Source organism: Lagenorhynchus albirostris, chromosome 20, assembly GCF_949774975.1.
Source record: "Lagenorhynchus albirostris chromosome 20, mLagAlb1.1, whole genome shotgun sequence".
NCBI lineage: Eukaryota > Metazoa > Chordata > Mammalia > Artiodactyla > Delphinidae > Lagenorhynchus > Lagenorhynchus albirostris.
In genome coordinates this window covers 47260726-47286287 of record NC_083114.1, presented here as the reverse complement: position 1 = coordinate 47286287, position 25562 = coordinate 47260726, and the positions used below count along the sequence as shown (strand labels likewise).

At 53.9% G+C, this 25562-nt stretch overlaps 2 protein-coding genes across 5 annotated transcripts in view; one reads left to right on the top strand and one right to left on the bottom strand.

The window, feature by feature from the left end:
• B3GNTL1 (UDP-GlcNAc:betaGal beta-1,3-N-acetylglucosaminyltransferase like 1) overlaps positions 1-25562 on the bottom strand; it is a 158869-nt gene that overhangs the window by 14222 nt on the left and 119085 nt on the right. The window contains exon 13 of one of the 3 annotated variants that reach the window (XR_009537401.1): positions 15616-17094. The exons of the other annotated variants lie outside the window; for them this stretch is intronic. The gene's annotated coding sequence lies outside the window, so the exon portion shown is untranslated. Of the gene's footprint in view, positions 1-15615; positions 17095-25562 lie in introns of those variants that run through there. 3 annotated transcript variants of the gene reach the window in all.
• The window catches only part of TBCD (tubulin folding cofactor D), a 177047-nt gene that overhangs the window by 150784 nt on the left and 701 nt on the right, over positions 1-25562 (top strand). For both annotated transcript variants that reach the window (XM_060132925.1, XM_060132924.1), the window contains 13 exons: positions 982-1054; positions 3453-3571; positions 4775-4866; positions 5574-5714; positions 9062-9145; positions 9665-9823; positions 9902-10040; positions 11159-11280; positions 13740-13817; positions 16741-16830; positions 17295-17382; positions 18425-18531; positions 20796-20880. In XM_060132925.1, the coding sequence (XP_059988908.1) occupies positions 982-1054; positions 3453-3571; positions 4775-4866; positions 5574-5714; positions 9062-9145; positions 9665-9823; positions 9902-10040; positions 11159-11280; positions 13740-13817; positions 16741-16830; positions 17295-17382; positions 18425-18531; positions 20796-20880 (1377 nt within the window). The remainder of the gene's footprint in view (positions 1-981; positions 1055-3452; positions 3572-4774; positions 4867-5573; positions 5715-9061; positions 9146-9664; positions 9824-9901; positions 10041-11158; positions 11281-13739; positions 13818-16740; positions 16831-17294; positions 17383-18424; positions 18532-20795; positions 20881-25562) is intronic.

Below are 25562 nucleotides of genomic sequence, written 5' to 3'. Positions count from 1 at the left end.
CAGCATTGCAACCCCTAACCCCTTGCAGAGATAACAGTCTTGGGTATTGATAATGACTAGGCTTTGATATTGAGGATGAAGGAGTGAAAGTACATATTGGTCTCCCTACAGTTCTCCAGCCTCCTGTGTGTCTCAGCATTTATGCTGGGTTAATAGAACAAATCTTCAGCCCCCCTCCCTTTTTTAAAGTAACTTTATCATTCTGTAGAATCCAGGTACAGTTTTACTAGTTGAATTTGAGTTCTTCACAATTAGTGGCTTAGAATTTCCTTTTAAAAACATATTCATAGTTGATTCATACCAGCTGTGATCATGGTTTGGTCTGCTCCTCTGATGTGTATGAGGACATCCCTCCCCCAGCACCTCTGCCGGGGCTCCCTGGTTTGGGGGAGCATCAGGAAGAGCACATGAACCCAGCATTTGCCCCTCATTGTCTGTACGATCGAGAAAGGCTTAGATGAGTGACCGTGGAGGCGACAGGAGGGGCCGGGGGTCCTGCGTGCGGTGTGAGCCCCGCACCTGCACTTTGTCCCTCTCGCTGCCCCACCCTCAGATTGGCCCTTCCTCCTTGTGCAGCCCCTCCTGTTCCCAGCACCCATGGACCCCAACTTCTCTCCAAATGAGGTCTGTACATGGCCCGCCTGGGGGCCTTGCCACGTTGCTTCTGGGTGTTTACCACACTTTTCCTTCATTACTTCTGCTGGGAAAGAATAAAATGCCACGTTTTATTGTTACCTGTTCACATTGGAAGACATGGAATTTGCATTGTATGGAGGAAATAATCATTTTCTCTTCAGTGTATTAGTTGCAGAGAATATTAAAGTTATGACCGTATGTGACTGATGACCAGCAGATGTACTGGAAAGGGTGACGTCATTCAGCCTCTGGGTCTTTCAAACCGAGTCACTGGCCTGGTCGCAGGGCTGCCCGGCTGCTCCTGGGCCGGGAACCTGCCGCTCACTCACATCTGCTTCGTTTCAGGAGGCGGCTGTGTCGGCCCTGGCCGCCCTCTGCAGCGAGTACTACTCTGGGGAGGCGGACTCCACCGCGCAGGGTGAGTGGGCGCCTGCACTTGGCCCGCATCCTCCGCGGCTGAGGTGGTGGGTGGTGCCCTGGGTGCCCCTCCCGCTGCAGTGTGGATGGGGCCTGCGGGGGGAGGGAGAGAGCAGGCTCCAGGCCGTGGAGACACCCCCTCCTCCTCAGCCTGTCCCACCCTCACCTGGCGCCCAGAGGGGCTCTCTGCAGGCCACGCGGGGTCCACTTTCCTGGATGTTACCACTTTACGTGTAGAATCAACTCTTACTTATTTCAGCAGCGTTTGCTTAAATGCTGTTTTTAAGTCAGCTTTCCCCCGTTTTGTGCTTTGGAGGCTCCCGTTACCCTGGGGGAGCTCCCTGTCTCTGTGGAGGCCGCTCTTCCACCCCGTCCCTTGGTGCCCGTCCTTCATTATCGGGTGACTGTTTTCCACACTCGTTTCCCAGGCTCTGTCAGCTCAGAGTCGTCTGCTTCTGCTGTCCTGCCCCATCCTCCTGATTTCTCCTTGGAGTCTGTTCATTTAGTGATTGCTCCGTTGACTTTTCTGTTTCACTGTAGTGTGTTTTAGAATTTTTGTATGGCCCATGGCAGCGCTTTTCTGGCAAGTGTCCTTCATGTGTTAATACTTCTGCTCTTTTCCTCTTCACGGGAACAGTGTCGGTGTAGCTGCCTCACTACACGTCATTGCATCAGTTGGGTTTTCCAGAACCACCTCTAAGCTGGAGTTTATCTCACACATCACATGGTCCTGTTTGTAGGGTCTAGTTCAAGAGTGTTAGTTTTGTATGAAGAAGCTTCATATTCACATGTTATGTGGCCCCGTAGCTTTCCTTTATACCATTTTATAGAACATGCACTACAGTTACTTCAAAAGTAAAACACTTTAAAAATTATTGTAAGTGTAGAAGAATCATGAGTGCAATAGTCTAAATCTACTTTCTGTGAATTTTTTCAAAAATAAGAAAATATTTTACAATTTGATCTTCTGACAGACTTTCCAAATTAATGATGTTACACTATGTTCCTTTACGATAGGCAATTTTACATAAAGAGACAGAATGCACAGTTGGTCTTCTGTATCTGCGGGTTCCACATCCAGAGTTCCAAAAAGTAAAATTTGAATTTTCTGTGTAGGCACCTATTTGCATAACATTGACATAATATTTACAGCGGTTGACACAGCACTGGCCTTGTGTTAAGTATCACACATCACCAACGATGCTTTAAAGCGTATGGGAAGTGTGCGTGGGTTATATGCAAACACTGCGCCATTTTGTAAAAGAGACTTGAGCGTCTGTGGAGTTTGGTTTCCTCGGGGGGTTCTGGAACCAGTCCCCCTTGGATATTGAGGGACTACTGTAATGTTACTTTATATTAAATTGGGATGATCAAGTCATATTTTATTTTTTGCCTAAGAAAAGGGTAACATGTCATGTCACTCTGACTATAAAAACAAAGGACATTCTGAAATTAACATGTTATTGTTAAAACTCAAGTGAGTTGTAGAGAAGGATTTTCATGCTGCTGCCAAAGTGTGTTGTTTTAAGTTCCACCAAAGATATCACCTTAGTGTACGTACAAGTGGAGTTCCAGGGTTTTTTTCCTATCCTAATATATGAGGACGTAAGGTTTTCACATTCACATTACAGAAGTCATGCTTCGTTGAAATGTAAGCAGTGATAACAGGAATCTCTTCGGTTGTGGTAGGTAACAGAGTATAAGGGTGTCTGGCCTTTCTTGACTTTCTGAGCTGCGTTTTCAGAGAACAGATCTGGTTTTTCCACTTCACTTCCTAGAATTCTTGAATCACGCCCTGGACTTTCAGGGCCCTCTTTCCCATTTCTCCCTCTCATAACCTCTGTTCCAGGTACTCTTGCAGTTCCCATGACGGGCTTTTTCCCGTGTGGGAAGGTCTGTTTTCCCCGCCCTGTGCTCTCACTCAGCCTGGCTGACTGCTCTGCCTGTTTCTGCCCAACCAGCCTTGGGTGTCTTGTGCAGAGCAGTCCCTGCACCCCTGCTGTGTCTGAGCGCTGAGCCCTGGGGGTCCAGCTTGGAACCATGTTTGCTCTCAGTCTTTGAGGAAGTATCCTCATTTCTGAGGAAGGCATTTGTGTTCTCAGTGAATAAAAAATGAAAATTTGACTGTGTTGACTACCGTTAAACTGTCTTGGCTTTATTTTCCCAGGAGTGAAATCATGTATTAAAATGCTTACGAAAACCTTAAAACCACCCAATAAGTACTCTTTTCTTCAATCTGTTGTGATTTACACCACTTTGAAAATACATCTACTTTAGGAGCCTAAGTAGCTCCTCCCTTCTTCCTTCAGCACCGTTTGCTTGTGTTCTGGAACGTATGTGAAGAGTGTGTCTTGTGGATAATGGACAACAGTGGTCACCTTCTGGTTCCATCTTTTCAGAGGAGCTGGTAAAGCAGTATCTTGCCGAACTTCAGAGCCCCGAGGAGATGGCTCGCTGTGGCTTCGCCCTGGCCTTGGGTGCCCTGCCGGCCTTTGTCCTGAAGGGCCGGCTCCGGCAGGTGAGGCTGGCCTGAGCATGGCGGGGTGTCGTGTGAGACCCAAGCGGGGTTTGTGGGCGGAAGGAATTCCTGAAAGCCAGCACGTGTGTGCACAAGAAAGGGGATGGGAGCACCGGGGGCAGCAGGTGGTCTTTGAGAGCCCAGTTAATGTTCTCACCTGAAGGAGACTCAGGATTGCTGACTCCCAGGCTGGTTAGGGAGCTGCGGCCTCCGTGGAAACACACCTGGCCTTTACTTGTCTGTGGTGCATCATCCAGTGTTTTCTGCGTTAAGAACGAATGTCTCCAGCCTTGTCTGGAAATGCTGGCCTCCCCTGTGGCCGTGGTGAAGGGCGCTGGGTCTCCCACCCCAGGACTCCTCCCTGGGGAGCTGCCCTTTCTCCCCAGCACTGGGCCCTGTGTTTCTGGCATGGCCGGGGGCAGAGGGGTTCTCCCTTGAGCTCCACCGTCCTTGGCCTGTCTCCTTTCAGGGGTGATCTGTCAACTCTCCTGACACCCCGACTTGGGTCCTGAGCTCCGGGAGAGTGGGTGGCAGAGTCAGACCCTGGAGACCCAGCTGGCCTCAGCCCACCCAACTCTTAGCTTGCGCTCCCCTCTCCCTTAACTCAGACATCAGTCATGGTCCTGCCAGCCCACCTCCCAGATGTCACTGCTGCCAAGTGCCTGGCGCACACATGCCCCTCACCTGTATCACCTGCCCCTGCCCGGGACACCTTAGGATCTGAGGCACTAGACCAACTTACGTACGGAGAGCAGGGACAGACCATCCAAAGCCTGCTCTGGGGCTTATCTGTTTGAAGCACCTGGCTTTTAGAACTGAACCGTCCCTGGGAGAAGTAACTGGTGGGGATGTGAGAAGCCAGGTGCTCTGTGTGCACTGTGCTTCAGCTCCAAGCCGGGGGCAGAAGGGCATGCTGGCCGCAAGTGCAGGGTCTTGCCCCTGAGGAGGAGGCAGATCTGCAGAGGCTGCTTGGGTGCCAGGGGGTGGGGTGGGGGTGGGAGCCCAGCAGTGGGAAGGGTTGGAGGCAACCCCCTCTCCCCACACCGTGTGTTCTTTGGGGCGCATGGCCCACCCGGACGGCCACCGGCCGCGCTGTGCTGCATTCTGGGAGCAGCAGGGCACCAGGCCAGGTCTCCACTTGCATGAAAAGTACATTGATCTTGAGGCTAACAGTTCTGTTGATGACTTGTCATTGCTTTTCAGGTTCTAGCAGGCTTGAGGGCTGTTACCCACATTTCTCCCGAGGACGTGAGCTTTGCCGAGTCCAGGCGGGATGCTTTGAAGGCAATTTCTAGGTGAGCCCCACAGGTTTTCCTCCCCAAAGTCGCTGTTCTCTCGGAAGCCAGTGACGGAGCATGAAGGGACGTTCACGGCAGTTTTTGTGAGAAGCCCAGTCTTGGGGGCTGAATCTACTTTGAGGCAAATGTTATTTTTTATTTTCTAGTGTCTTCTCTCTTCAGAGGATTGTTCAAGAACATTTCAACTCATAGAGGATCGTTACAGTTTTGTCATAATGAATATTAAACCCGTAGCGTGCTTATCTCTGTGCTTTGGGGACACTGGACCTGCTCAGGGACGGGGGCTGAGCTTTCCACTCGAGACTGCGGCCCCCAGGACGGGGAGTGGCACATGTGGAGGGAACGCTGACGCTAGTCACACACGCACACGTCGGGAGGGGCCACCCTTTCTCTCCCCACGAGCCCGGGTGGAGCCCCTTCTGCAGGATGGTGGGTAGGAGGGGCCAGCCACAGACACCACCACCCCCATCCACCCCGTGCACCCTGAAACTGTAGACACTAGAAATGTGTTTTGGAGAAGAGCGTCACTCAGCTTTACGTCAGTGCGGAGGAACTTGGGGATTCTGAGTCTGCCTCCGAGTTATGGGCCTGTTCAGAGGTCATCCTGTCAGGAAAGACACATCAGGCCAAAATGATGAGAGAGGCAGGAGAGCTTGCGTGGGATCCGCAGACATTAGCTATGTTTCCCATGTTTTTAATTTCAGGATTTGCCAGACTGTCGGTGTGCAAGCAGAAGGGACTCCAGACGAGGTTGTGTGCAGAGAGGACGTTGCCCAGGTTTACTGCACGTTGCTGGGCTGTCTGAGCGATTACACCACCGACAGCCGCGGGGACGTGGGAGCATGGTGAGGCGGACGCGTTATCCTCACCCCCTGCTCCTCTCAGAATGTCCCGCCGAGGCCAGAGATGGGGCGTTCATGCTGCTGCCCTGGCCCCAGCCTGGACCCTTTATTCCCAGGGCAGCCGGGGTTTCTGTCCCAGTCTCGTTTGTGCATCCTCCTCTTTTTTTTTTTTTTTTAAAAAAATTATTTATTTATTTTATTTTTTGGCTGCGTTGGGTCTTAGTTGCAGCATGTGGGATCTTTTGTTGCAGCGTGGGCTTCTCTCTAGTTGTGGCTCTCATGCTCAGTACTTGCGGCGTGCGGGCTTAGTTGCCCTGCGGCATGTGGGATCTTAGTTCCTTGACCAGGGATCAAACCTGCGTCCCCTGCATTGGAAGGTGGATTCTTAACCACTGGACCACCAGGGAAGTCCTGTCCTACTCTTCACTGAAAAAAAAAATTAACTTCATAAAATACAAACATTGTTGTGTCTCCCTCGTCTAAGCCCCAGTTGTCTGGTCTCCAGTTTTACCTAATAAAGTTCATGCAAAGCCCCCATGCAACTGTTTAAAGCAAGAAGGATCTGAAACCATTTTGGGGAAGGGGAGTAGGGAGCACCTGGGTTCTCTAGGAATCCCGTTGTATATCATCATCTTGGCTCCTGCCTGATTGGGAATAAGACTTGAGGTGCACAGATTTTAGTCTTGGGAGGAGCCCTTCAGCTGCTTGTTGACCTGAAGGAGCCCTGTGTCATTGTCAGCCGAGCATGGGGAAGATGCTCACGCCGCTGTGCTCGGATCCCTGCCTGGATTCGCTTGTATTTCCTTTCCAAGGTTTCAAAAGTACTTTTCTGTTTACTAGAAATAAGAGACCAAGTTGCCATTTTGGAGAAGCTGAGAGGTTCTCCTACAGCTTATGTTGGAACCTCTTCTAAGTGTTTTTATTCGCATTCTCTCCTTCAAGACCCCCCTGTAAACATGGCTTGTGACGAGGGGTTCCCTGTGGGCCGAGCACCGGGTGAGCTGTCGCTGACATTGAGAGGAAGTGGTTTGTTTATTACAACGATGCGAAAAGAAGTTAGCTTTAATTTCGTCTTGTGTTTTCATTAATAACATTCCTGGTTGGGTTTTTCCTCCTTCTCTGTGTCTGCTGGCCTTTCCTGCCTCTTCATCCACCAGGAGTGTTCCCTTATCTCACCTGCTGCTTTCCTTTCCTTCTTCTGTCCTGAGATGGCATTTGGGGCACAGCTCCCGTGGGGGCCTGAGGACTGTGCACATGTCTGCACAGCATATCCAGAACCCCGGGGTCCTCCCAGACAGTGGGAGCATGGGGGTGTTCAGGGGGGCCACAGCACCTCCCTGGGCCCATGTCCTCAGGGAGGCCCCAGCACGGCCACCTGAGCCCTTTGTTGCCCTGTCCTCGGTGGGGCGAGGCCGTGGCAGCCGTGCCTTTTAGGGTCTGTGCTGAAGATGCTCTGACCACAGCCGGGGCTCACGTGTCTTCCCTGGACACTGAGCCACTCTTCCTGGTTCTTTGCATGGCATGTGGCTCTAGAGTGGCTCCTGGACACTGGTAGGGTTCTGCTTCATCCTCCCAGAGGGTGCTGGTGGCCTCGCAGCAGGCAGTGGGCCCGCTTTGAGTACAGCGCCGTGGTCTCCGCCTCACGCGATACGGGCAGCCGCTCAGGTTCTGCTGTGCTGCCTGCGTGGTGGAGTTGTGGGTGGTGGTCCTCTATGAATGTGGGGGCCCCTTCTCAGGCCCCTTTAAGGGGAGCCCTTTACTCTCTGACCCTGGTTGCACAGTTCAAGCCAGAAGGGCAGTGGGTTTTCATTGGTGTTACAGTTGCCACCGTGGCTGCCCCCAGAGCATGCGGAACATAAAGTGAACAGAGGAGGTCCAGCCAGTGCTGTGCACATGCAGGGGTCCCCTCTGTGAATCTTTCATTCCAGAGGTTTATCTGAGCTCTGCAGTGTTGGGTCCTTTTCCAGAGATCCTAATTCTCTGTAGAAAGTCTTCATCTTTTCCATTTGTTTTCCATCTTTCTTTTTTTTTCTTCAGCGTGTTCCTCGTGGTTACTTTAAAGACTGGCCATTTACTCCAATATCCATGTCATCTGGGTCTATTTCTGTCGTCTTCTCTCTCTCATTATTGTTAACACTTGGTCTTTTTTTTCTTTTTTTTTAACATTCCTTGTAACTTTTAACTAAATCCAGAAATTGTGAGTTCAAAATTGCAGAGATTTGGGGTTGTGTAATTTCCTTGCAGCAAGATTTAAGTTTCCTTTTGTCAGGCCCCCTATTGTGTGGGTGGGTCACCTGCTGTCCTCAGGGCTGGGGTTGGCTGGCCCTTCTCCTGCTCACACCCACAGCTCTGACTGAGGGGCTTCCCAGGGCCCTTCTCCTGCACATGTGCCCCCCCAGCAGCCGGCTTCTGGGGTTTGGGACCCGCACCCTGTGCTTGTCCAGTTAGGAGCTGGTGAGGGCCCCAGGGGTGTGTGCTGCAGGCTTTAGCCGCTCCTGTTTCCTCTCGTCGGCCTTTCCCTGTAGTGCTGTGCCCGTGGGCGCTGGGGGTCCAGGGGGGATGCTCTGTCCTCCCTCCGTCTACGCCCTGACCCACCCTGGCACCTCCAGAGGGTCGTGCATGTTGTGTCCTGAGCAGCAGCTGGCTGGCGGCTGTACCTTGGTGTCTGAGCCTGCCCAGCTCCCTCGGCCCCGGCCTGTGTCCGTCTCATGCCTCCGAGCACCACCGCACCTGCACTCAGTGCTCTGGCTGCTGGGCCCCTCTGGGCCGGGGCCTCTGTCCGTGCAGACCCGAACAGCGCAGGCTATCTCCCATGTGGTGCACACTCCTTGGCGGGAGGGTGGGTGCCCCAGGCATACAGGACCTGCCGGCCCTGGCGGCGTGGGGCAGCGTCTGTGGTCCCCGTTGCCCAGCGTGTCTGAGCTGGGTTGAGCGTTCTTTGTCCCAGGTTTGAAATGACGCTGTTTCATTCTGGAGCAAACACGAGCTGCTCTCCACCCCTCCCTCGAAAAGCCCTCAAGAGTGTTTCTGCGGGAAAACCTTAAAACCTTTGTAGAGTGGGTATATTTCGTGTTGAAAGGTTCATGGGAAAGTCAGCATTGTTTCTGTGTGTGTACTTGTGAGAGAGTTTGCTGGGACCTGGCCGTTAGTCTTCAGGTGTCAAACAGGTGTCTTTGTTCAAGGTAATGTGTGAGAGAAATATTTCTGGAGGAAAGGCTGCCAGCGGCCTTTGTCGAGCCTCCTACGTGTTTCTTGCCCTGGGTTGAGGGTGTCTGAACCCGACCACGCAGAGTGGCTGATGGTCACATAGCTCCGGGGGCAGGAAGCCTCACCCCTCCATGTCTCTGCAGGGTCCGCGAGGCCGCCATGACGAGTCTTATGGACCTGACTCTTCTGCTGGCAAGGGACCAGCCAGAGCTGATCGAGGCCCCGGTGTGAGTGTGTTCTCCCGCCGCGTGGAGAGGGTCTGCCCGGGTCCTCCCTCCTGACACCACAGCCCCTGCTCCTGGCTAGGCCTCCCTCAGGGTCCAGGCCTGTTGCAGGACAGCCAGCTTCCTGGCTCAGGACCCCTGTGCCGAGCGCCTGCTGCTGCTGGAGACTGGCCATCCTGTCCCCCGTTGGTTCCCTGGACACGGGGCTGCCTCTGGGTACCTTGCTGGCCTGGTATCACTGTGCCCTTCTGTTGCCGAGGCCCCTTAGGAGATCCGGGCGTCGCTCCCTCAGCACCACCACCCCGACTTCCTCCTCTGGCTGCAGGCCCCCCATCCTCCCATTTCTTCCGTCTCTTCTCACACACCAGTCAACCGGTAGCCCTGTCAGTCTTCACTGCTTCCACTCTAGATCTCCCACTTAGGCTTCTGGGCTGTCAGATCCCGTTCCCACCCGCAGCCAGGGTGGCGCGTGTGCCCACTCTCATGTCCCAGCCGAGCTAACCCTGCGTTCTCGGTTTGCAGCTGCCAGCGGGTCATGTGCTGCTTAGCCCAGCAGGCGAGTGAGAAGATCGACCGGTTCCGGGCGCACGCAGCCCGTGCGTTCCTGGCGCTGCTGCACTGGGACGGCCCCGCCGTCCCCCACGTGCCCCACCGGCAGGAGCTGGAGAGGCTTTTCCCCAGGTACCGGTGCTGAGTCCCCGGTGGGGCAGCTCTGCTCCCAGCGGGGCAGCCCCTCCAGCTCGTGCTTCTGTCTTGCAGGTCTGCTGTGGCCTCTGTGAACTGGGGCGCGCCATCGCAGGCCTTCCCTCGCGTGGCCCGGCTCCTGGGGCTGCCTGCTTACCGCTACCACGTGCTGCTGGGGCTGGCCGTGTCCGTGGGCGGCCTGACCGAGTCCACGGTGAGCAGGCGTCTCAGTGGGCCTTCCCGAGAGGGAGCACTGCCTCCTTCCTTCCTTCCATCCTTCCTTCAGGAGCCTCTGCTGGGGCTCAGTGTGCCTGCGGGCAGGTGGGGGGCGGGCGTTACCCCCGATCCACTGGACAGCGTGTGGGGCATGAGCTCAGGAGCAGGGGAACTGCAGATGCAGGTGCATGCAGGTCCTGCGCTCCCTGGCTTTTTTGCCGGCCTCGATTCACCCTCTCTGCACATCAAGCGCCCCGCGGTTCCCCAACCTGTCTCTCCAGGTTCCTGTTTCCTGTTTGTGCATTTTCGTGGTGGTTCATTGTGTTTTCTCTGTTCTGTTGTGTTGTCTCCCCTGCGTGGGCCCCTCCCTCTCCCTCTCGCCTCTCATCGCTCCCTGGGCCCTGATTCGGTGTTTCCTGAACCGGTGGATTCATGGTTTTCATCACTTCTGGAAAGTTCTCCACCGTCCTCATTCCCGCCCACAGTCCATCCTCTCCACCTTCATGCTTCTTTTCAAGTTACTGCAGTTTCTGCAGTTCTGTGTAGCCTGCTCGTTCCCTCCCACTGTTGCATTTTTTGGTGTTTCGGTAATTGTATCTTCATTACCATTCAGTTTGTTTCTCGTGCTTTTCCATCACATGCTCATCTTTGTGACTGCATTTCTCTGTAATAACACAATATCCTCCTACATCCTGTGTCATGTGATCCAGTGTCTGCTGTCAGAGGGAGGCCTGCATCTGCTTTCTTGCTCTGTAGACTCCTTCGTGAGGACTCATCAGTTGGGTGTTGGTTGTGCGATGGTGTTAGCTGTTGACCTGAGGGGAGGTGCCTTTGGTTTTGCTCCCCAGCAGCGGTGGTCGCCCAGATACCGCACCTCTAAGGGGTCCAAATTTAGCACCAGCATGTGAGGGCTTGGGTTGTGCTGGTGCGTCCAGAGCTGCGTTTCCGTTTCGGGTGTCCGCACTGTGGCTGCGCTCAGGCCTGGCCCAGACAGGCTCTGAGGGAACCTGACGCTCTGTAGCAGATGTTTTGAGTCTGTCACCGCGGCCAGCCCTGAGGCAGGGGGTGCCAGGAGTGGGGTGGTCTTGTCCCTCTTACAAGAATGCTGTATTACAGGTCAGGTACTCAACACAGGGCCTCTTTGAGTACATGAAGGGGATTCAGAACGACCCGCAGGCCCTGGAGGACTTCACTGGGACCCTTCTGCAGGTCTTTGAGGACAGCCTTCTGAACGACAGGTGAGTGGTGGTGCTGTTCGCAGTGGTTTCTCAGATCCCCAGGGTCTCATTTCCCAGCAGGGCTCTGAGGGGAGGTAGGGTGGGCCCAGGTGAGGAACGTGGGCACAGCCAGGCAAGGGCATGACCAGAGTCACCTCCCGGGCCCCTCGCAGCCTGCACTCTGGGCCAGTTGTGTACGTTGGCAGTAAAGTGACAGGGGCTGTGAGCCAGGAGAGCTCGTGTGGCTCTGGCCTGTGGTGCTCCCTGGTCATGCACACTGACATGTCAGTGCCACTGTTCAGACACGTGGTTCACACACAACCACGACCGTCGAGAAGATGAGATCTCAGCCTGCCAGGATTGGAACGTGACCTGTTTTCTAAATGTTTTTGCTGTGGCATTTTGTTACCTGCTTTTCCAAGAAGATGGAGTGTAGACCCAAAAGACCTACCTCAGAATTGGGGATGTTTCCTGCACCTTCTGAGAGGGCTGTTCCTGGACTCCGTTCTCAACTGTCCCAGAGCATCTGGGCCCCCGGTTACCACCGCACGGCTGCAGGTCCCCTCATGCAGGCCCTTGTCCTGTCCCTGGGAAGCACAGAGAGCTCTCAGCAAACAGACACTCAGGCCATTGCTCTCTGCTCTTTCCGCGAGCAGCTGTCTGGAGGCGTAGAAGACATCTAACAAAGCACACGTAAAGTGTACAGTCTGAGAAGTTTTGACTCATGTCAGCAACCGTAAAAACAGTCAAGACACTGAGCACATCTGTCACTCACAGTTGCCTCCTGCCCCTTCTAACCCCACCCCCCAGGGTCCCCCAGCCCCAAGGCAGCCACTGATCTTTCTGTCACTGTAGCTTAGTTGGCGTCTTCTAGAACGTTAGGAGGGTGGGATCATGCAGTGTGCGCCCTGTTAGCGTGTGGCTTCTCGGATGCAGCGTGTTTCTTTCAGAGTCGCCCTTTTTAGTGCTGAGTTATGTTCTGTTGTGTGGGTACATCACCGTTTGTCTGTTTACCTGTGGATAGGCACTGGGGTTGCTTCCAGGTTGAGGCAGCTGCAGGTGAAGCTGTGATGAACATTCATACACAAGCCTTCATGTGGAATTGTCTTTCCTTTGCTCTTGGGTGAACGCTAAGGAGTAGACTGGCTGGGGTCACAGGGCGGGTGAATATTTTAAACTGCCGGACTGTTTTCTGAAGTGGCTGCACCGTTTCCTGCTCACGGCCTCTGAGAGTTCTGGGGGCCCACGTCCTCACCGCGGCCGGCGTGGTCGGTCCTTTTCATTTCAGCCGATCCAAGGGGGTGTGGTTTCTCGTCGTGGCTGTAATTTGAGTTTCCCTCCAGGCTGAGGGTGCCGGGCACCTTCTCGGGCGCTTGCTGCCTGTCTGCATAGCCTCTTCGATCAGGTATCTGTTCAGATTTTTGCTCATTTTTAAACTGGGTGCTGCTTTTTTACCTTGCTGCCGGGTTTTGAGATTTTCCTATGCATACTGGACAGGTCCTTTGTGAGACGTGATTTGCAGATGTTTCCTCCCAGCCTCTAGCTTGTCTTCCACACTCTTAACAGTCTCTCTGTTAAGAACAAATATTTTACATCTTGATAAACTTGTTTGTACTCTTCTTGTTCTATGGATTGTGTTTTCTGTGTCATATCTAAGAAATTTCTGCCTACTTCAAGGCTACAAAGACTTTCTCTTACGTTTTTCTCCTAGAAGTTTCATAGTTTGAGTGTTCCATTCAGACCTCAGGTCCGTTTGGGGTTGGTTTCTGTGTGACGCAAGCTACAGGTCCAGGTCTGTGTCCTGGTTTTGCCTGTGGACGCCCAGTTTCTCCACGTGTGGGAAAGACTGACCTTCCCACTGCGTTGCTTTGGCATCATTGTCAGAAATTGTGGATGTGCAGCCCAGTTTGGGACTTTTCTCTTCCTTGATGTGCTTGCTTGTCTTCATACCAGGATCACATGGTTTTGATCACTTGAGCTTTGCCACAATAATTATTATTTTTTTAAGTATTTATTTAGGCTGTGCCGGGTCTTTAGTTGTGGCCCCATGGGATCTTCGTTGTGGCGTGCAGACTTCTCAGTTGTGGCATGCAAACTCTTAGTTGTGGCACGCATGCGGGATCTAGTTCCCCGACCAGGGATCGAACCCACCCTCCTGTATTGGGAGTGCGGAATCTTACCCACTGGACCACCAGGGAAGTCCCTGCCACAGTTATTTAAATTGAGCAGTATTGGCCCTCCAGCTTTGTCCTTTCTTCCTGTAGCTGTTTGGGCTCTTCTTCATCCTTTGTGTTTCCATATAAACTTTAGAATTGGCTTGTCATTTTCCGCACACATCCTGCCAGGATTTTGGTTGGGATTGAGTTGACGGCCGTCCAGGGAGAGCCCTCGTCTCAGCAGCACTGAATTTCCCACGTGCCCAGCTCTTCCCTTCTGCTGGGTTCTGGTACCTGGCGTCTCACACATGTCTTCTCTCCCAGGGTGTCTGTGCCGCTGCTAAAGATGCTGGATCAGATGCTAGCCAACGGCTGCTTCGCCATCTTCACCGCCGAGGAGAAGTGAGTGTTCAGAGAATAGCTGGTGAGATCCAGAAATCCGGCTTCCAGGAGATAGCTTTCTCGTACGTTCAGGGTCGGTTTTTATACACAGTGTAAGTGCCACCAGGAAGCACTGGCTGCTCCCACATGGGGGTGGGGCCCTGCTGCAGCCCTGCTGTCCAGGCGGGAAACAGCAGGTGAGGCGTCCCCTCTGACGGGGGCCTGCAGTCAGGGCAGTTACGGACGGCGGGCAGGACGGTGAATGGGGATCGCAGAGGGCCGTGATGGTCACGGTGCTGGGATCTGGTGCAGGTGGAGAGCCCACCTCGGACAGGCCGGGTGGGTGTGGACGCAGGGAGTGGGTCTGAGAGGCCGCTTCCCTCCTCTGCCGTGTTCAGGGCCCCTCAGCTGCTGAGCACAGGTACACCGCAGCCGCTTCATCGGCCTCCCTGGTGCCTTGGTGGTGACAGTCGTTGTGTGTCATCTTTCTGTGGGTTCTTCCCCAGTCTGGGGCTGTGTCCTTGCACTGATCAGGGCTTGGGTGAATCCTTGGGGGCCCTCTTCCCTGCAAACCAAAAACTCAGGGTGGCACCAGGTTCTGCCCAGGTCCCCTCCATGTCCCCTCCGCAGGCAGGAAGCTGGGCAGTTGCAGGCTCACCTCCTTTGCCTCCCAGGCCTCAGTGGTCACCATCCTTTCCAGCCTGCTGTCTAGTGAGTTTTGTTCACTTTCAGTTCTTCCAGGTGGGAGTGAGATCTGGTCCCTGTCGTTAACGTCTTTGCTGAGATGCTCAAATGCTCTTTTAACTGAATAACATCAAAGGGTTTCCCCTTTAATTTGCCGATGGTACATCACAGCATGTTTCTTATACCTACTGTCAGAGCAACTTGTGCATTCACGGGATACGCCCCATGGTTGTGGGGTGTGATCCTTTTGTACATTGTATGACTGTGCTTACTAAATATTCTGTTTCAGATCTTAACCTATTTTCCTGCTTTGAAAATTTCAAAATAAAATGGTAGGAGAAAATAGTACCCCAAGTGTCAGGCTCACCTCCCACAGCGGGGGGTCATGGGCACTCCAGCTGCTGCTGCTGCTGGAGGGGAGTCTCGGGGTCCAGGAAAGGGGGTGCTGCTGTGCAGGAGACATGGGATCCGGGGAGCTGGAGAGAGCAGTGGGCCCCCGTGCATGCTGCCGAACACCACTGGTTGCAGATCAGTGTGGGTGTGAGGGGATGAGGCAGCCAAGGGTGACTGTGGGCTTCCTGGACTGGCCACTGGAAGGGGGCAGTTGTTCTCAGACAGGAAGGCTGGATGGAGTCGGTGTGGACCAGAGAGGCCTGGAGGTCCAGTTGGAAGGCTGTCCTAGCAGGTCAGGCTGCTGTAACAGAAATACCACAGCCCAGGCAGTTAAACACCAGAAACTCATTCCTCCCGATGCTGGAGGCTGAATGTCCGAGATCAGCACAGGGACGCGGTCTCGCTGTGTCTTCCCATGGCAGAAAGACCACCTCTTGTGTCTCCTCTTTGCAGGGCACTGATCCCACTGTGGGTTCCATGTCATGTTCTAATCGCCTCCCAAGGCCCCACCTCCTAACACTCTCATGTTCCAGATTAGAACTTCAATGTAGGAATCTCGGGGACACAAACATTCAGTTCATAGCAGAGATGTTTGGTTTAAGATGCTTGTTAGATCTCGTCCAGAGGAGATGGATCTTCCAGGCTGGAACTCGGTGGAATGTCCTCAGAAAATGGGTGGTATGTGGTCCCATGAGGCCACCAGGAGGTCAGGTGTAGACAGGTGGCCAGGGGAGGTGTGTAGACAGAAGCGCTGTGACAGAGCTGTAGGGGTGCCCCATCGTTAGGGAGACGGGGAGCAGAGGGGAAGCAGATCTACCAGGAAGAAGGTGAGGCGGAGGGGCAGTCACAGGGGTCGTCGATGATGTGTGCCGAGTGGTCACGTTGGCTGAGGACAGGAGTGACCACGGCCTTCAGCGACCTGGTGGTCACTTGGTCCCTGACAGGCATTTCAGTGAGCTGTGGGGAGAAGCCAGTTGGATCAGGGAGGGGTGGGGCTGGCGGGCGGGCCGGCTGGGAGGACAGTGGTGCCACCTGGATGGCAGGTGGCAGGGGTGCCACTGGGGGGCTGGGTCTCCTTTAGCCTGAGAAGACGGGAGAGTCTCCCTGGGACCACTTCTGGTCAGGGGAGCTGCTGTCACAGGCTGACCCTGAAATGGCCACCATGGGCGGCTGCTTTCTGCCTGCCTAGGGCGGGAGGTCTGTCCTGCGCCCTCATGCGGGAGTCTGGTGAGATAAGGCTCTGCCCCCAGCCATATCCCAGGTCACCTGGCCAGTGGACGGGAAGAGGGAGCGTGGGGCCACTCAGACCACTGTACTTCAGCCCTCGTCGTATGGCCAGAATTGGCCTGGGGCTGCGGCTCCGCAGGAGAGGAGCATGTTCATCTCACGGGGACTCACGCTGGTCGTGGCTCCTCGGCCAAGCAGAGCCGGGGAGGACGCCTCCAGTCCCTCCCTGACCCTCCAAGGACCTGGACCTGGAAGTGAGTGAGTGGGGCCTGGCCACGATTCGGTCGTCCTCTTTTGATCTTGGCTTGAGCCTGGCGCTGACACGGCACACGTTGGCTGGGCTTGCAGCGGGGCTGAGTTCTGGGTGTTCCTGTTACGTCGAGGCCCCACCAGGGGTCAGCCTGCCCTCCTGTTGAGGGGCCGTGAGGCCGGGGAGGTGCCGCGGGGAAGGTGGTTTGTTGAGTACGCGAGACAGCGGGTGTCTGTCCCTGCTGCACTTGCAAAGGAGCCAGTTACATGCCCTGGTGTTGACGTGCCCTGGTGCATGTCCCCAGGGGCGAGGCTTCTCCTCCTCGGGGGTGGCCGCCATCATCAGATGTTCCCTGGAAGCCCACCTCTGGGTCCTGTGCTTTCCTTCCAGCCACCCCTTCTGTGTGAAGCTGCTCGCGCTTTGTAAGGAGGAGATCAAGAAGTCCAAAGACGTCCAGAAACTGAGGTCCAGCATCGCGGTGTGAGTTCCAAGTAACTCACTGAGGCGGTAAAGGGAGGGGCCGGCCCAGCAGCCGAGAGCGCGGGGTCGGGGGCGTTCTGATGTCAGAGTGAGAGGCGGGTGGCCCTGGTCACGCTGACCGGTGTTCCTGGTGGAGCAGGTGGGCCCGGCCACAGCCTACCCACCCTTGGACCAGCCTCCCAGACGGGTGGGCGTCGGGTCAGGGAGTGTTGTCATAGAAAAAGCCCCGATTCCCTGACACTCTGGAGATCTGGATGCCCCCACCTGCGGGGAGAAAGTGGACGTGAACCCAGGGCTGCCTCCCCAGTGGAACAGCCCTGAGGCCTGGGGGTCACCATGGGCAGCACCTGGGGGGCCTCCCATCCCACGCAGACTGGCAGGCCCCCCAGTGAAGTGAAGGTGTGGGGTATCCAGGCAGCAGGCATGGGCGGGGGTCAGCTCACCAGAGTGCGGGGTCCCCACAGGTTCTGTGGGCTGGTGCAGTTCCCCGGAGACGTGAGGAGGAAGGTCCTCCTGCAGCTCTTCCTCCTGCTCTGCCACCCTTTCCCCGTGGTGAGTGTCTGCAGCTCCAGGCCCCACTCAGGGCCGGCATCCTGGGCTGCACATTGGCGCCGGATCGGATGCTTCCTGGTGTTGGCACAAGCGGAGCTTGATGGGGGGCGGGTCCTCATCAGGGTGGGCGGGGCATACTGTGCCTGTGGGTGCGGCAGCTGCAGTGTGATGGTTGAGCCTGGCCCCTGGGGGCGAACGGCCTGGGGCCAAATGTGCCCCTGGAGCCCCGGGGAGTGAGCCCAGGCGCCAGGGAAACACCCGACGCTGGCTGGGACCCCTGCCCCTGGGAACCTGGCCGCAGGTGCACCCAGGTGCCCTGCCATGGGGTGGGTGGGTGGGGAGTTTCAGCCCATTGGGGTCCTGCAGGCTCTGGCTCAGGGGCTCCTGGAAGGCGCCTACCCCACAGCCCCCACCCCAGGGTCGGGTTTCCCGGGAAGTCTCTTCTTTCCCTTTGGCAGAAGAAATGCTCTTCAGATAACTCAAATGTGACACCTTCTTTAACAGCTAAAGTAACTTTAACTCTCATCTAGCACAGCTGTTTTCAAAGTGGGGTCACTGGACGGCCCTCCCCCCACGATCAGAAATGCAGATTCTCAGGCCTTGACCTGCCAAACCAGGAGCTCTGGGGTTAGGCCTCGGGATTCCGAGAGCACCTGTTCCATGAAATAAGTCCCCCCCTAGGGACAGCTAGAAAAGAAAGCAGGTGAGAGGACTTCTCTGATAAGGTGCAGGTTTTTAATGAAGGATTTCAGTAAGAATGATGCTCCTCCTGATAAGGGCCTCTGGGGGACCACAGGGGAACGGGGCGCCCCGGGCTGAGCGCATCTCATGGTCACTCATCGGCTGTGGCCACGGTCTCCTGAGCAGCGGTCCAAGGTCAGCTCCTCTTAACTGTCTGCCCGGCGAGCCTTTCCTGTTTTACTTGGACTCTTGGGCCCCCGGGAGGTGCCTGGGCCCTCGTCCCTGCTTCCGGGCAGGGTCCCATCAGCTCTGCTCTCTGTCGTGGGCCTTCCCCTCCCACCAATTTGCTCTGTCCCTCCAGATCCGGAAGAGCACAGCCAGCCAGGTGTATGAGATGGTGCTGACCTACGATGTGGTGGCCGCGGACATCCTAGATGAGGTCATGGCTGTGCTCAACTGCACGGCCTGGTGAGCATGGGCCCTTGCCCTCTTCCCGAGAGTGTGGCGGGTGCAGTGCCAAAGTGAGCGGGACGCCCAGAGCCTGTTTGTGGTCTCTCCCAAAACCCTCCAGAGCAAAGAGGGAAGACGGGCTCCAGCCCTCCGCCTCAGCTCTGGGTTTACGAGGAGGCAGTGGTGTCTGTAACCAATCTCTCCTCACCCACGTGTCCGCGTTTCTGTAGCACAGGCTCACTCCTTACACCCAAGAGGGGCTGGGCGGCCAGATGAGGGAGGAGGGGGATCTTCCTGGGGTGTTCAGGCTGGAAGATTTTCAAAGTGAAATTACTTTTTCCCAAATACAATTTTTGTAAGTGAAAATGTGGGTTGTTCTGAGCACTGATTGGTTAGAGGCTGACTTCCTATTTCTCTGTGGTCGCTTTTCTGTTGATCACGTCACGGCTCTGGGTGCCGGTGGGCGCTGGTGCACCTGTTTCTGCGGTTTATTGGGGTTGAAGTCACTCGAGAATGGCAGCTCCCGCTCCCTGAACTGTGGTGTCAGAAATGCAGGGGAGTGTGTGGCGTGGCAGGCAGTTTCTCCCTCCTCGGGGACACGCCACGTGTGTCAGTTGTGGCCCCCAAGGAGCGGAAGGGTGTTGAGTGGCTGCAGCAGGAGCCCCCAGGCCCAGACTCGCTGCAGAGGAGAGCCGTCCACTGGCCTTTGTTCACTCTTGGTGGAAAAGGCCACATGTGGACACATTCAAAAATCAAACAGACGGAGGGAACCAGGAAGAATAAGTTGTCCTCCCTCCCACCCCAGACACCCACTTCCCTCCCAGACAGCCAGGGTCAGCCCTTGCTCCAGGTTGGGTCTCCAGGTTCGTTTTAGGCACAGTTTCCTGCCATCTCTGTTGGCTCCTCAACTCTGAGCTCGGGCGGCAGGTTTGAAAGAGGGGTGTTGAATGGGGGTGGAGGGGGCTGATGGGGAAGCAGGGGAAGGGGTAGCCCGTGAGCATGCGTCCAGCGGGCAACACCGAATGATGACAAACACGGGAGTGACGCCTGTCCCATTCCAGGCACTGTACACACTCACGTGCACACACACTCACAAACGTGCATATGCACATTCAGGCGCTCGCACATGCCCCTACAGGGTGACCACTCAGCCCTGTTTTGGACACAGGACCAAAGTTCAGAGGTTATTTAGGCAGCGGCCTGCTCAGGCACCAGTGAGGAGGGTCCCCCAGGACTGGGTTCCGTCACTGCGGTCAGTGCATTCTGCTTACGCGCGAAAGGATGTACATAACCTACTCACATGCACTACCCTCAGAACAGTGATGTTCCTACAAGGGTTGAGCTCCGCACAGACCTCACATTGATGCAGCTTCCGTTCCTGGCCTGACGGCCCAGCTCCCCTGCTCGGACGTGAGCCACTGTGGCCTGAAGGACAGAAAAGGGCCTCTGGTTTTAGGGCTGTGTTAAGGTTTTCTAGGGAGATACTTGGCCTCGAGCAGGAGGGCATTCTGGTGAACATCTTGTGGGCGCCTCAGTGAAAATTCCAGAGCAGAAAACGTGGCCTCAGGAAATGTGGATGCCTCCGCTCTGTGAGCAGCTGGGATGGGACACATTTTTCTGTTACGTTGTCAGCTTTAAAAGCACGGAGGCACGTTCTGCATCACACTCTAGGACAGGGAAGGGAGCATGACATGAAACCACCAACACCCAGTGGGTCCCAGAGTTCCCCTGAGTTCCCCACGCCTGCCTTTCTCCTCTCACAGTTCAGGGCGGGCTTAACCTTCCAGAAGATTTAAAGATAACTCATTTTTTCTTATTATAAAAGAAAAACATGCCCACTTTTCTTTATGGTATTGCTGAATTTAATTTTTGTTTTTAATGAAAGTTATAAGTAAACAGCTTTCAAAGTCAAATAAAACTTAAAACCCATGGGATAAAATCTGTGCCGCTGTCTTAGCATTTCCTGTCGCCCGCCGCTGGGTTGGGCTGTTTGGGGGCCGAGTGCCCCTCACGGGGCTCCCTGTTTTGTGGGGCTCGTCCTCTGCAGTTTCCCAAGAAAGGGCTCAGGAGCAAAGCCTTGTGCAGGTGTCCTGCCCGAGCTAGGCTCGCCGGGCTGTACGTTCTGGAGTGAGGCGTCCTTTTCCCCTGATTCCTACCTAATCTAAGGTGCCTTGGGTTTTCTGCACACCCGGTAGGAAGTGTAGTGAGAGTTACAGATCTTGGCAGGTTTAACTGCAGGACTGTTCCTGCGGCTGATGCTGCTCCCCTCTTCTCCTCCCCAGGGATGCAGAGCTCCCGGTCGTGAGAGCCCAGCGGAACCGCCTGTGTGACCTCCTGGGCGTGCCCAGACCTCAGCTCGTCCCCAAGGTAACCACCTGTCCCCTCAGGCCACATGGGGGACCTGGGGCCCCTTCTTTTTCTTTTTTTTACAATTTAAAATAGACGCTATTTTAAAATATTTTTCTAGCTTTTTCAGTATTTATTAATCAATAGAATTTTTAATATAACATCTAAAGTGTTTACTAATCATTATCCAAACAGTAGACCAAACTGAGTATTTAAGTACTCCCACATCCTAGCTGCTATAAGTTTTTAAAAAATTTTTTTAATTTAATTTTTTAAATTGAAGTATAGTTGATTTACAGTGTTGTACCAATCTCTGCTGTACAGCAAAGTGACTCAATTATACACATACAGACATTCTTCTTTTCATATTCTTTTCCATTATGGTTTATCACAGGATATCGATTATAGTTCCCTGTGCTATACAGTAGGACCTTGTTGTTTATCCATCCTGTATATAATGGTTTGCATCTCTAATCCCAACATCCCAGTTCTTCCCTCTCCCTTCCCACCCCACAACCACAAGACTGTTCTCTATGTCCGTGAGTCTGTTTCTGTTTTGTAGATAGGTTCATTTGTGCCATATTTTAGATTCCACATATAAGTGATATCATATGGTATTTGTTTTCCTCTTTGACTTACTTCACTTAGTATGATCATCTCTAGTTGCATCCGTGTTGCTGCAGATAGCATTATTTCGTTCTTTTTATGGCTGAGTAATATTCCATTGTATATAAACCACATCTTCTTTACCCATTCGTCTGTCACTGGACATTTTGGTTGTTTCCATGTCTTGGCTATTGTGAACAGTGCTGCTCTGAACACAGGGGTGCATGTATCTTTTTGAATTATAGTTTTGTCTGGGTATATGCCCAGGAGTGGGATTGCTGGATCATATGGTAATTCTATTTTTAGTTTTCTGAGGAACCTCCACACTGTTTTCTATAGTGGCTGCACCAACTTACATTCCCACCAACAGTGTAAAAGGGTTCCCTTTTCTCCACACCCTCTCCAGCATTTGTTATTTGTAGACTTTTTAATGAAGGCCATTCTGACTGGTGTGAGGTGGTACCTCATTGTAGGTTTGATTTGCATTTCTCTAATAATTAGTGATGTTGAGCATTTTTTCATGTGCCTACTGGCCATCTGTATGTCTTCTTTGGAGAAATGTCTATTAAGATTTTCTGCCTATTTTTTGATTGGGTTTTTTGTTGTTGAGTTGTATGAGCCGTTTGTATTTTGGAGATTAAGCCCTTGTCTGTTGCATCATTTACAAATATTTTCTCCCATTCCATAGGTTGTCTTTTCAGTTTTTTTTTTTATGGTTTCCTTTGCTGCGCAAAAGCTTGTAATTTGATTAGGTACCATTTGTTTATTTTTTTTTTTATTTGTTGCCTTGGGAGACTGACCTAAGAAAACATTGGTACAATTTATGTCAGAGAATGTTTTGCCTATCCTCTCTTCTAGGAGTTTTACGGTGTCGTGTCTTATGTTTAAGTCTTTAAACCATTCTGAGTTTGTTTTTGTGTATGCTGTGAGGGTGTGCTCCAACTTCACTGATTTCCCCGGGGCCCCTTCTTTGTGAGGCCTCCAAATGCAGCTCCAACAAGCTCCTTCCTTGAATTCCAGGGTCTAGAACATTCCAGGCCATGCTGCCTGCCTCGCTTTCCATGTCACGGTCCACGTAGGGCTTTCAGGACCCCAGGGAGGCGGCCCTGGCAGGGCCGTGGGACGGGAGCAGAGCTGAGGCCTCCACTCTCCTCTCCCACCTGCCCCCAACCTCACCCTGCAAGCCAGACTGTGTGCCCATTGCCAGCTCCTCCCCGTGGGGGCACCCCAAGCGATGGGGCAGTGTTTCTGCTGCTGCTCCCGCTTGCCCTGTCCCCCGCCCCGCCCCCGCCAGCACGCTCTCTCCGGCCAGGCACATCTCACGTGTGTCCTGTGGAGCACGGCACCCAGGACCAGTCCTCTGCCGAGCGCCCTGGCCTCTCTCACCCTCAGAGCAGCATAGCAGCCTTCCGCCGTGTCGGTTGCCCCCAGGACACCCATCCCACTTGGGACTTTGTCACCTCCAGGGCCGCCCAGGGCCGGCTGGTGTCTGCTGAAGTTGCCGTCCTCCACGGCAAGTGTGGTGTGTGCGTTGTAGCTGCGGTTTTCTGAGCTCGAGGGCCACAAGCTGTTCTTGCAGGTTGTGGGAGACTTGAGACTTTTTGTGTTTTGTGTTCTTGGCAGAGAATCAGAATTCGGTCTGTCGTCAGTCTGTGGGTCCTGCAGGAGCTGGAGTGGGTCACAGCAACACGGACTGTGGTCCTGGCGAGTGGGCGTGCCCTCCTGTTCCCATCAGCTGTGTCCCTCTGGCCTTGGGTTTGAACCCTGGCTCTGGAGAGGCTGTTTCAGAGCTTCCTGTTGAGGAAGGACGTCCGGGCAGAAGTGCATGGCAGTTGTAGTGCGTGGTTCTAGGTCTCCACGCACCCAGGTGCCTGCCCTGAACACCCCCCGACGTGAGCCTCAGGCTGTGGGGGTCACCGGTTCCCATTTCCGGTGGACTCACCTGGCAGAGGACTCACGGTGGGAAATGCTGACAAGCAGATTCCAAAGTGACGGGTGCTCCCTGGCAACGTGTGTGCTTAGGGCCACTGTGGCAGCTTCAGGATGTAGGCCCCCTGATTTCCCTGGTGACGGGAGTGTGACCACCTTTTCTGAGATCTGAGCCATTCGGACATTGTCTTTCGTCATGTGTCAGATCTTTCATGTTCTCTCCGGGTTGTCCGTCTTTTTATACTTTGTCTTCAGGGACCTTGTTCTGGACGCACGTCCTGCCAATGTCCTCTCCTCCAGGGATGGCCTTCTTGTCCTTAGACCTAACGTGGTCCTGTTTGGGGTATCTTGATCTCCTCCAGGGTTGACATTCTCTGTTTTTTTCTAAAAGCTTTACTGTTTTACCTTTTACGTTTGGACTCACGATCTAGCTGACCCAGCTCCCCTCTCGCTACGTCGTGTCGTCAGGCCACGCATGTGGCTCTGCTCTTGGACTGTCTGTCCTCTGGGTCTCTCTGTCCGTCCGTGAGCCAGCGCAGCCTGTCCTACAGATACAGATGTAGGTCTCAGTCCTAGAGATGCAGGGTTTAGGTCTCACAGTGGGTCACAGTGCCTCAATCCTGTGGTCCTTTTTTCTCCATGATTGTCTTCTCTTCCTGGCCATTGGGTTCCCACCCCACCTGTAGAATCAACTTGTCAGTTTGTGCTTCAGGAGTTGGCCGAGGTTGCCTGCAGCCTGAAGGTCGATTTGGTGAGAAGTCATGTCTCTGCTCTGAGTCTTCTGACCATGAACATGGTGTGTCCATGCATGGACCCCCTCAGTGTTTTATGGGTTTTGGAGCAGAGATGTTGCATATCTTTCTGTAATTGTCCCACAGTTCTTGGATATTCTTTTTTTTTTTCATTTTTGTTTCTCTTTGCCTTTCAGTTTGGGAAGTTTCTGTTGACCTGTCTTCAAGTTCACTGATTGTTTCCTTGGCCACATCTGGTCTTAGGACAAGCCCGTCCGAGGCATCCGTTTCAGTCACAGTGTTTGTGGTCTCCAGCGCTTCCACCGCTGCTTACATTGTCTGTCCCTGCGTGGTGCCACTTTGTCCACTAGGGTCCTTGGCGTATTAATCACAGCCGTTTCAAATTCCTGGTCTGATAGTTCCAACGTCTCTGCCATTTCTGAGTCTGCTTCTTACATTTGCACTGTCTCTTCAGACTGCTTTTTCTTGCCTCTTGTTGTATTTTGTACTTTTTTGTTGAAGGCAGCCTTGTTGGGGGAACAGGAGCTAAGTAACCAGAGCACAGGGTGTTTGCTGCAGCAGCAGGTCCCGGGCAGAGCCCCTCCCGGTTCTTGTTCTCATCCTCAGGGAAACCACAGGAGGGGCTGAAGTCCCTTTGTCTCGTGTTAATAGAGCCACAGCGCAGTTTTTGATCAGTGTTTATGTAGTTTATCTTTTTTAATCATTTCACTTTCAATTTCTGTGTTCCTACGTTTAAATGTGTTTCTTATGAACAGTAGATAGGCCTCATCTCTTTTTAATCCAGTTTAACCGTTTTTGGTAATTGGAGTGTTTTGTCCACTTACATTTAATGTGTGAGTTTGGATTTGCTGGGTTCGTTTGCCATCTTTCCATTTTCTGTTCAACCCTGTTTGTTTCTTTGCTCCTTTCTCGTCTTTGTTTGGATTGGTTAACGACTTTTTTTTTTTGCGGTACGCGGGCCTCTCACTGTTGTGGCCTCTCCTGTTGCGGAGCACAGGCTCCGGACGCGCAGGCTCAGCAGCCATGGCTCACGGGCCCAGCCGCTCCGTGGCATGTGGGATCTTCCCGGACCGAGGCACGAACCCGCGTCCACTACATCGGCAGGCGGACCCTCAACCACTGTGCCACCAGGGAAGCCCGGTTAACGACATTTTTACCATTTCACTTCCCCTTCTGTTAACTTCCTGCAGTTTTCCTGCTGTTTGTTAGTGACTGCCCATCAGGACAGCATTCCTTCCCCACGTACGGCAGTCAGGACGGGCGGCACCGGGCGGAGGGCTCTGGCTGCGGTGCCCTTCCTTCCCAGGGCCCAGATGGTCATGGCCTGCCTTCTGTTCAGCCGCCTCTCTCTTCATTGTCCTTCAGTTCTTCACTGTGCTCTTAACTCTCTGTTCTCCTTGTGGCTAAGTTATTTCT